Source organism: Abramis brama, assembly GCF_963993115.1.
Source record: "Abramis brama genome assembly, chromosome: 19".
NCBI lineage: Eukaryota > Metazoa > Chordata > Actinopteri > Cypriniformes > Leuciscidae > Abramis > Abramis brama.
This window is the reverse complement of record NC_139981.1, coordinates 34,761,716-34,772,573: the sequence shown is the minus strand read 5'-3', so window position 1 is coordinate 34,772,573 and position 10,858 is coordinate 34,761,716. Positions and strand designations below refer to the sequence as shown.

Below are 10,858 nucleotides of genomic sequence, written 5' to 3'. Positions count from 1 at the left end.
TTCCATGAATATATGATGAAATGAAGAATGAAAGCTGTAATATATACTATGAGCAATATCACACTCATAGCCATGAGAAATGAAAAGATTGTTTTATAGATAAAATGAAACCCTAATTTTACATATCTTGTTAAAAAAGGTCTAAAAAAAAAAATCTAATTCAAGCACTTTAAGCACCGCGTACGAACCCTAAAGACACGAGGCGTTTCCCCAGGAAGTGAGGATCTTCTTCTCTTGAACACATGGGAAACACTGCAAATGTTAAATTCACAACTTTGGATGGAAACATAGCTTGTGGGAATGAATGGCCTTTCATAATGAAGACACCGGGGAAAAGAAGATGTCTGATAGCAGTTTAATACAAATAAACAATACAGATAAAACATCCATTGTGAATAAAACCGTAGCTATTGGTCCCGTAACAATAAATACTCAGGGTTTTGATGGGTGTGACGAGCTCAGGGTCTCTTTAGGTCAGTGTGTGTGTTGGGAAGACTGCTCCCGTATCTGTGTATTCCCGCAGTGTTCAGAGTCCTGTATCCCTGAGGCCCGAGGCCGAAGCCCAGCCGGACCCCGGGCCCCTGGAGGCCGTACGGGAGCCGGGGCTGATGGGCCGGGAACACCAGCGGCTGCACGTGTCGGCCCGGCGTGTTGAAGGAGAACTCGGGCGGAGGGCTGCTGGGCTTGGCAGGCGTGGACGTGGCCGGGTTCAGCTCGGACACCACGGCTGAAGACACGTACTCCGAGAGACTGAGCGATCCGGCGCCAGAACTCAGAGACGGGCGGATCCACTCGTCCTTGAAGATCTGGACGGTTAGCGTGGAGACTAGCGCGCTCAAGCGGTTGGTCACGTGAGCCAAAACCATCTGCTCATCAGCGTCTCTGCGGATGCGGACGTGGACGGAACCAGCCTGTGCAAAAACAGTGCGAGTTACAGAAAATCCAGCTTTTAATATTGTGTATATGTCTATTAATGTGCTAAACCATGCATAAATTCATAAGTCGACACCATTGCTGAGTAGGGATGTGACGGTGAAGATATTTTCCCCGAATTGGCGCTGATTTAAAAGTGAAACTAAAATGCGCGCGTGTCGGAGCAGAACAGAGCGAGCGGTTTCAGTTCACTCCTATGGAGAAACGCTCTGTTCTGCTCCGACACGCACGCATTTTAGTTTCACTTTTAAATCAGCGCCAATTCGGGGCGGATTGCTTGAATGGTGAGTTCATAAGACTATTATTCTTAACACAACAGCACAATGACTAATTCGCTTAAACAGGCGCTTCTACAGCGAATGTTCCTCCATCATCTTCAGCTCCTCGCTCTCGTGATTAACGAGATCTGACTCTGATGATCTGCGACTCTCGTTCCAGTCACGAGTTATTAAGCAGACACCGTTCAGCTGTTTACTGTAGTGTCTGTTCTCTAACTGAACTAAATGAGTTTATATTGTTTATATCTGATCAAATGGACGGTGCCGCGGTGGGCAAGTGATGTAAGCGGTGTTGCTTCTGAACGCCAGTAACGCGTATCGTAGCGACACCATTGCTGAGTATTTCTCCTTAAAACTGCAGTGAACCAAAGACAGTCTCAAATACACGCTTGAAATCGCTGGTGTTTCTGACGTCACAATCTCAAAAACAGTGCGAGTTACAGAAAATCCAGCTTTTAATGTGTATATGTGGAATATGTCTCTAATATGTCTGAACTGAGCTGGACAATGACTTTCCTTTAATTGTGTAAAAACAGTAATAACCCAAGTCTGTGAAAAGCCTTTGTCAAGCCCTCCTGATTTCAGTGTTCGTTAACTCATCAGTGCTCGAAATCATCAGTTAGAAAGAAAATCTACACACCAAAGAGCCAAAGCCAATGGTCCAGAAGTGCTCGTTTCTGACTTCCAGAACTCCATCCAGCGTGGACACCTGAAACACATCAGGAGTGAGTGACGAAGAGGAGAGCGCTGGCAGCGTCAGGCACGAGGTACACTACACGTCTGCCTTCACATGCACATGACCTTTACTGACATCCCATTCCTGATCCGTAGGGTTTAATGAGGAGTTGCTCCACCCTATAGCTTTAACAGCTTCAGCTCTTCTGGGAAGGCGTTCCACAAGGTTTAGGAGTGCGTTTATGGGAATGTTTGAACCCCACATCATAACCCTCCACCAAACTTTACACTGGGCACAATGCAGTCAGGCAAGTATCATTCTTTCACAAATGTGTGTAGAAGCGTCTTGATTTTACACAACTGTGGGATAGGAACTCCTGAATTCAGTGATTTGAAGGGGTGTCCCAACACTTTTATCAATATAGTGTAGACCTGCTGAAGGACTGACCTCTCGGAGCAGTTTGTCCAGCTGACCGATGACGTGAGACGGGGTGGTCTGAAAGAAGAGAGGACAGCGTGAGTGTGTGAAGTCTGCGCGTCACACGGGGTTCAGTACACACACGTGATCACACACACCTGCAGCAGCACCTTCCCGCTGTACACACTCATCGGGTACATGGTGCCGAAGGTCATGAGGGCGATGGCCACGGCGGACGCGGTGTCCATCGCGTGATAGTTACTGCACAACAACACACAACATCATCAGTACACACTGACGACAGCGCTTCAGAAGTGCTCTCACACACACACACACACACACACACACACACACACACACACACACACACACACACACACACACACACACACACACACACACACACACACACACAGCCAGTGCCAGGCTCTATATAATGCACATCTGATGGAGGAACTCAGAGAGATGTCGGCATAATACATTATGTGCCATGTTAGTTAATATGTGTAGTAGTATAAATACTCTGCTGTGATTGGAGTATAGAGTTAGGCTGGGTGTTGACAAACTTCACGATTCTATTTGATTTAAATTCACAAACTTGTAATTCAATTTGATTGGATATGGATTGATTTATATGTATGAGGAAGAGTAATCTCTGTGAACTGAAGAACGCTGCATTACTGTGATATTACAGGTTACAATTAACAGTTGATCTGAAGACTAATATTTACATTACACACAAGACAGTTTTTGTAATAACGTTTATACTCCAATTGTTTGTTTAAATATTTAAATGGATAAACATTTGTTTTCATGATAGATTTATTCAAACACATTAAATATTGAGGACCAGGTAAAGATGTAATGAATGTGTAATCTAGAGCATGTCTGTATCAGAAGCTCCTCTCTAGAGTTATTAATGTAGAGATTATGGACACTGACAGTCTTGAGGATAATGTGGCGTTATTGTTCTCCAGCTGATTTAGTGACGGTTGAAACACTGATCGATTGATTTCATGAGACATGATTGATTTCAGGAAGTTGTTCTGTATCTTCTGATGTTCACTGATGTTTATTTGCTGCTGTAACTAGTAGTGTTGAGGAGGAGATGATCGGTTCTCACTCACTCACTCACTCACTTGATGAAACTGACAGGATTTGAGAGCTGAGAATTTGATTCATATCAACAGTATCAAAGATTACTGAGATTATGGGATGGCAGGCACGCTATTATAGGGATTTAAGAATGGATATGGGTTCATCAAAACAAGAATTGATTAAAATGATCAACCCAAATGTAGAGTTATATCAATAACCAGACTGATGACTGAGAGAGCTGAATGCTTGAGTGCAGTATAGAGCAGGAGGAGCTCCTCTACGCGTGTGTGTGTCCTCACCTGATCTCGATGAGCATGTAGGTGATGCCCAGAGCGAAGGCTCCGGCGAGGTTGATCAGCACAAACGGGTTCATCCTGGGCAGGAGAACGCTGCTCAGCGCCGGGATCAGTCCACACAAACTGCACAACCACACACACACACACACACACAGGGCATCAGCGCTCTGTTTATCTCACACACACACGTCTGAGTACAGCGCTTTGTTTATCACACACGTTTGAGACGTTCTTACCTTCGGCTCAGATCGGCCACGTGCTCCTGAAGCCAGCTGGTGCTCGCAGCTACACGCACACACACACAGAAAATACTGTACATTTAAAGTTGAATGCATCAATCTGGTGCACTTTGAGAGAGTTGAACGGAGGATGTCTGTGCATGGACTTTACAGTGGACTCAACCCTCTTTTTAGATGTGATGGTGTCTCATTCACACTGTTTTTTAGGATAAATTTGAATATAATAATAATAATAATAATAATAACAACAATAATAATAACAACAACAACACACTTATTAATGAAAAATAAATATTTCACAAGAATATTAATTTTTACTTTACAGTGTTTTCACACTGTGGGCCGCAAGAGTGCTAGTGGATCAATGTAAACATTTAGAGAAAAAGAAGTAAAGATTAATTAATTAATTAATGCTTTTGATTTAAAATAAAAAAACTTGTTTTAATTAAATAATGTTGATTTAAATACAAATTATTAAAAGAAATATACATCTAATAGTACAGAACTACAGTGAGGAAAATAAGTATTTGAACACCCTGCTATTTTGCAAGTTCTCCCACTTGGAAATCATGGAGGGGTCTGAGATTGTCATCGTAGGTGCATGTCCACTGTGAGAGACATAATCTAAAAAAAAAAATCCAGAAATCACAATGTATGATTTTTTAACTATTTATTTGTATGATACAGCTGCAAATAAGTATTTGAACACCTGTCTATCAGCTATAATTCTGATCCTCAAAGACCTGTTAGTCTGCCTTTAAAATGTCCACCTCCACTCCATTTATTATCCTAAATTAGATGCACCTGTTTGAGGTCGTTAGCTGCATAAAGCAGGGTTCGTACACTTTTTTCAAGGTCAAATTCAAGCACTTTTCAAGCACTTTCCAGGTCCATTTTAAAGCTTTTCCCAGCACCTTACACTACCGTAAATTACATACCAATACATAGTTAAAATTATTATTTAGTGTTTTTATCACATCAAAAGAGATAAACAGCCAAATGTTTCAGAATAGCAGAGGGCTGCACGATATTGAAGAAAAATGAGATATGTGATAACTCATTAAATAATGCCATATTCAATATGCGATACGATAATGCTTAAAGTGTGTCAAATTAACTTAAATTATCTTTTAAATGATATAACCTACACATACGTGTTTCACATTCTTTTTGTGATAAGAAAATATCCCTACAACTTCTGACAGTGAACATCAGTGTTTTACTGTAGCATAAGAAGTGTTATTTTAACATCACTGGGGTTTAAGGGTTCAGGTTATCCTACATTAGGTTTATTTAACAACAGAAACTGATTAATCAAATGTAAAAATAAACACTGCTTAGTTTTCACTGCATGAATTTAATATACTGATTCTTATTAAAGCTACAAAAGTTAGCCTATTCAGCCAAAAGCAGTGAGTAATTTTCTTTGTCTTTTGTTCATGACCCCAGTTATTGCAAGCCGTTGCGATATGCAATTATGCATATTGTAATATATACATTTGCAATATTTCGATATATTGTGCAGCCCTAATATTTAAGCCAATCACAAGTTTTATTCTTCAAAATGTATCACTAAGTATATAGCCTACACTGTAAAAAAAAATTTACATCCCCAAGTCAAAAATTTCAAGTGACCGATAACATCTAAATTTTTCAATTAGTCTGACGTATTATTTCTCATTGAGCCAATGTTAACAGACTATTGCAACAAGAATTTCACTTGGGCCAATTGAAAAATTTAGATGTTATCGGTCACTTGAAATTTTTGATTTGGGAAGGTTAGAAATTTTTTACAGTGTAAAGCATATGAATAATATACTTTTCATTATATTAATGTCCAAATATTGCTTATCAGATAATGTGATTTATAGGCTGTAAAACTGAATTAATTTCAAATATGAAGACTTAGTATTTGAACAGAAATATTTGACAGGGCTGCCCGTTTTGGGACACATTATTGATATAGACAAGGTTTGAACAATATCTGAGTGCACAGGCACCTGCCTGATAAATGTATTTATGGGCCAAGACATAACGTTAGCTAATACATTTACTGTAATAGAGCAGTGTAAATATTGCATAGGGCCATCCTAAACCTTACAGTAACAATATAATACTTATGACACTGACTGATTTCAGTTCAGCAATCAACGACTGTTGTTATGCACTGGGCTAACGTTTGCAGGTTAATTTGCACGTTACAGTTCTGTAATTTTGGCAATGTTCACTGCATATTCCACAAATGAACGTGACATAACGGACATGCAATACTTACATTACATTATCACACCAAGTACTCTCAGTCACTAATGGCCCTTTCAGATAGGACGCGGACCGCGCTGCGCTATGAAATGAAACCGATATATTTCAATGGCTTGCGCCGCGCGACTCGATCCAAAGCGGAGCTCAGCGAGCTCGCGCGAACGCCGTGGTCAAAGTTAGGCTATGGGGAAATTGCCAAGCAGCTTGGTGAAAAAAGGTCCACTGTTGGAGCAATCATTAGAAAATGGAAGAAGCTAAACATGACTGTCAATCTCCCTCGGACTGGGGCTCCATGCAAGATCTCACCTCGTGGGGTCTCAATGATCCTAAGAAAGGTGAGAAATCAGCCCAGAACTACACGGGAGGAGCTGGTCAATGACCTGAAAAGAGCTGGGACCACCGTTTCCAAGGTTACTGTTGGTAATACACTAAGACGTCATGGTTTCGGCACGTTTCGGCAAAATCATGCATGGCACGGAAGGTTCCCCTGCTTAAACCGGCACATGTCAAGGCCCGTCTTAAGTTTGCCAATGACCATTTGGATGATCCAGAGGAGTCATGGGAGAAAGTCATGTGGTCAGATGAGACCAAAATAGAACTTTTTGGTCATAATTCCACTAAATGTGTTTGGAGGAAGAAGAATGATGAGTACCATCCCAAGAACACCATCCCTACTGTGAAGCATGGGGGTGGTAGCATCATGCTTTGGGGGTGTTTTTCTGCACATGGGACAGGGCGACTGCACTGTATTAAGGAGAGGATGACCGGGGCCATGTATTGCAAGATTTTGGGGAACAACCTCCTTCCCTCAGTTAGAGCATTGAAGATGGGTCGAGGCTGGGTCTTCCAACATGACAATGACCCGAAGCACACAGCCAGGATAACCAAGGAGTGGCTCTGTAAGAAGCATATCAAGGTTCTGGCGTGGCCTAGCCAGTCTCCAGACCTAAACCCAATAGAGAATCTTTGGAGGGAGCTCAAACTCCGTGTTTCTCAGCGACAGCCCAGAAACCTGACTGATCTAGAGAAGATCTGTGTGGAGGAGTGGGCCAAAATCCCTCCTGCAGTGTGTGCAAACCTGGTGAAAAACTACAGGAAACGTTTGACCTCTGTAATTGCAAACAAAGGCTACTGTACCAAATATTAACATTGATTTTCTCAGGTGTTCAAATACTTATTTGCAGCTGTATCATACAAATAAATAGTTAAAAAATCATACATTGTGATTTCTAGATTTTTTTTTTTAGATTATGTCTCTCACAGTGGACATGCACCTACGATGACAATTTCAGACCCCTCCATGATTTCTAAGTGGGAGAACTTGCAAAATAGCAGGGTGTTCAAATACTTATTTTCCTCACTGTATAGTGAATAGAAAAGGCTTAAACGTAACAAACTTTTTTTTTTTCAACAGTATTCTACACGTTTATAATATGATTTTTTATATCATAAATTGAATCTTTATACATGAAAATAAAAAACTGCTTTTTAATTTGTAGAATGGGGTCCATCGCATGAGGATGATCATATTTGGGGGTCCATGGCATCTAAATGGTTAAAAACACCCAGATTTACACTACAGTAGTAAAATTACAATACTCATGCCTTAATATCTCCACTTTCTAGAGTTTGTGGAAAACTGCATTTTCTGTGAAAACAGATTCACAAACAAAGGCTTACAAATCGAGTGGAATCTTCCAATCATCTGTCCACAAAAGTTTGTAAATTATACAAAATACGTAACTGGTGCCTACTGTGTTTCCTAAACGCACAGTAAACTCCCAGAGATGAGTTCACTGCATTCACGCGAGCTGATCCGCTCTGAGAGGAACACACCGGATCATCAGCTCAACAGACTACACACTTATTTAATGAAGTCGCAGCCTTTTAAGTGCACAAAACCATAGCACAAATTAGATTTTAATTCAATTAAATGATGATCAAATGTTATTAACGGGAAACTGTGGTCAACACATCTGCAGAACCGTGCAAGGGTTGATTCACTGAAGTCTAAATGACAGCAGAAGAGCAGGAGTCGGGAAGAGTGTGTGAAGCTAAACTGTGACAAGATCTTACCTTCAGACACAAAGACGAACGGCTTGTTCTTGACAGACAGAAGAGTCAACAGATTGAAAAACAGAGCCACGAATGTTCCCACCAGCAGACGCCCCCTAAAACACACACACAGATATTGATATTGTGCGTTTATTGTGCGTTTACATATTCATCTCAATGTGGGCGGAGTCAGGGTGTTCGCTAACATAAATGTGGGAGGAGTCAGGGTGTTCGCTAACATAAATGTGGGAGGAGTCCGGGTGTTCGCTAACATAAATGTGGGCGGAGTCTGTTAGTGTGAGTGAGTGAGTGTGTGTGTGTCTGTTAGTTAGTGTGAGTGAGTGTGTGTGTGTGTGTGTGTGTGTGTGTGTGTGCGTGCATGTGTCTGTGCATGTGTGTGTCTGTGAGTGTGTGTGTTCAGTGATGGTTGTACTCACGTGTGAACCTCGGGCTGCTCCACAAAACGCTCAACACTGATAAAGAAGCACGAACACACAGAAAGAGAATAACTACACACTCATCTGGGAGGTTCTGCTCAATAACATCATAACATCATGTCCTAATATAATTATTCTCTAATAAACCTGGATTTGCATATTACAAATATAGTTGGATCTTTAAAGGGATACTCCACCGTTTTTTCATATTAAACTATGTTATTCCCTTAACTAAGACGAGTTGATACATACCTCTCTCGTCTCAGTGCGTGCACTCAATCGCTCTGTCTTGCGGCAAAACTTTGTTAGCACTTAGCTTAGCCCAGTTCATTCAATATGGGCCAAGCAGAGAAGCTACCAAACACCTCCACGTTTTCCCTATTTAAATACAGTTACTCGCGTAGTGTAACTCGACCTAGGACGGTGACACAAAACAAAACGTTGCGCTTTTCTAAGCGTGTAAAATGGATAACTATATTATATGGCGGAATACCATAGCAAGTGCCTGTAAGCACTTCGACTTGGCGCAGTAATATCTTCACTAGAGGGAGCGGGGGCCGGTGAGAGGATTTTTCATGAGTGAAGATATTACTGCGCCAAGTCGAAGTGCTTACAAGCACTTGCTATGGTATTCCGCCATTTTACACGCTTAGAAAAGCGCAACATTTTGTTTTGTGTCACCGTCCTAGGTCGAGTTACACTACGCGAGTAACTGTATTTAAATAGGGAAAACGTGGAGGTGTTTGGTAGCTTCTCTGCTTGGCCCATATTGAATGAACTGGGCTAAGCTAAGTGCTAACAAAGTTTCGCCGTAAGACAGAGCGATTGAGTGCACGCACTGAGACGAGAGAGGTATGTATCAACTCGTCTTAGTTAAGGGAATAACATAGTTTAATATGAAAAAACGGTGGAGTATCCCTTTAAGTGTTTCTCATGGGGACGTCTGTGAAACACACTTCAGCGATGCACAGGGATTCATTAACGGAGTCACATGACTGTCAGCTGTAAACATGTCTGTTATTGCTTGGACAATTAATACATCCATATTTAATTTAATATTAGGAAAATAATATCCTATTTATTATTTGATAATTACAACATCCTATTTCAAAACTGGAAAACTGATGCTGATGTTTTCTCAGACATTTTCTCTCAAAATAATGGATGTCATTTTAAACGTGGAAATAACCTGTTATTTACATTAGATAAACATGTGATCCAGCGACTTGTTCCACTAGAGAAATGATTTATACAAGCCATAATATATAAAAGTATATTAAAATATTGGTAATACTTTACAAGGTTGCATAAATGTTATTTAATGCATTGCCGAACATGAACTAACTGAGCAATACATTTATGATACTAGTAGTTATCATATAAATGTGTTTTTTTTATAAAAGAGTACATAATATAACTTTTGATTTTAATAAAGCATTAGTAAATATTAAAATGAACATTACCTAAGATTAATAAATGGCTTAGAAGTATTTTTCACTGTTAGTTCATATTAACAAATGGAGCCTTATTGTAATGTTACCGAAATATATATATATTTTTTATTGCATTGCAAAGTTTATGTGATAGTTTTCTTTTTCTCCTCGACATCTCTCACTCACTGTAGTGAAGCGCTGAAGTAATTATTATTCTGTTTCCTGCATTTCGGTATAATAATAGTGTCCATTATTAAAATGAGCGCACATTCCAGCTTAGTGCAGTGGTCAAACAGCATCTACAAAACTCCTTTCGGATGATCCTTCTGTACTCAGAGATGTGGATTTGGATGGGAGTAAAATCACAGACTGACCCTGTAAATGTTGAACACACGAACGACCCCCTGAGAAACACTGACCGTCTGAATAAGGCTTTTGAAGAAACGCTTTTGTAAGTTGCGTTGGATAAAAGCATCTGCTAAACGCATAAGTGTGAGGAGGAAACACTAAATCCTCATCAGAAGTGTTTGTTGTTGATCACTCGTACGAGTGTGTGTGTAGATCAGCTGAATGTGGACCTGATCTTCATGATGTCCAGATTCCCACAGCAGGAAATATTGAGCGGATCAAGTTCTGCAGAGATGCAGGATCTCACCTTTCCTTCAGGATGAAGAGCGATCCCAGCTGAACCAGCACAGTGGAGGAGAACACAGCCAGCACTTCACACCGCTCGA

General features: G+C 40.6%; 1 protein-coding gene across 1 annotated transcript in view; it reads right to left on the bottom strand.

Moving 5' to 3' along the window:
• Nucleotides 1-341: 341 nt before the first annotated feature.
• Nucleotides 342-10,858, bottom strand: part of slc30a6 (solute carrier family 30 member 6) — a 28,225-nt gene continuing 17,708 nt past the window's right edge. The window contains exons 7-15 of the mRNA XM_084093429.1: nucleotides 10,780-10,858; nucleotides 8,692-8,727; nucleotides 8,276-8,370; nucleotides 3,935-3,983; nucleotides 3,702-3,821; nucleotides 2,463-2,565; nucleotides 2,335-2,382; nucleotides 1,852-1,920; nucleotides 342-911 (exon numbers count right to left, since the gene is read on the bottom strand). The exon at nucleotides 10,780-10,858 is cut by the window's right edge and continues 2 nt beyond it. Coding sequence (XP_083949555.1) covers nucleotides 459-911; nucleotides 1,852-1,920; nucleotides 2,335-2,382; nucleotides 2,463-2,565; nucleotides 3,702-3,821; nucleotides 3,935-3,983; nucleotides 8,276-8,370; nucleotides 8,692-8,727; nucleotides 10,780-10,858 — 1,052 coding nt within the window. The 3' untranslated portion in view covers nucleotides 342-458. The remainder of the gene's footprint in view (nucleotides 912-1,851; nucleotides 1,921-2,334; nucleotides 2,383-2,462; nucleotides 2,566-3,701; nucleotides 3,822-3,934; nucleotides 3,984-8,275; nucleotides 8,371-8,691; nucleotides 8,728-10,779) is intronic.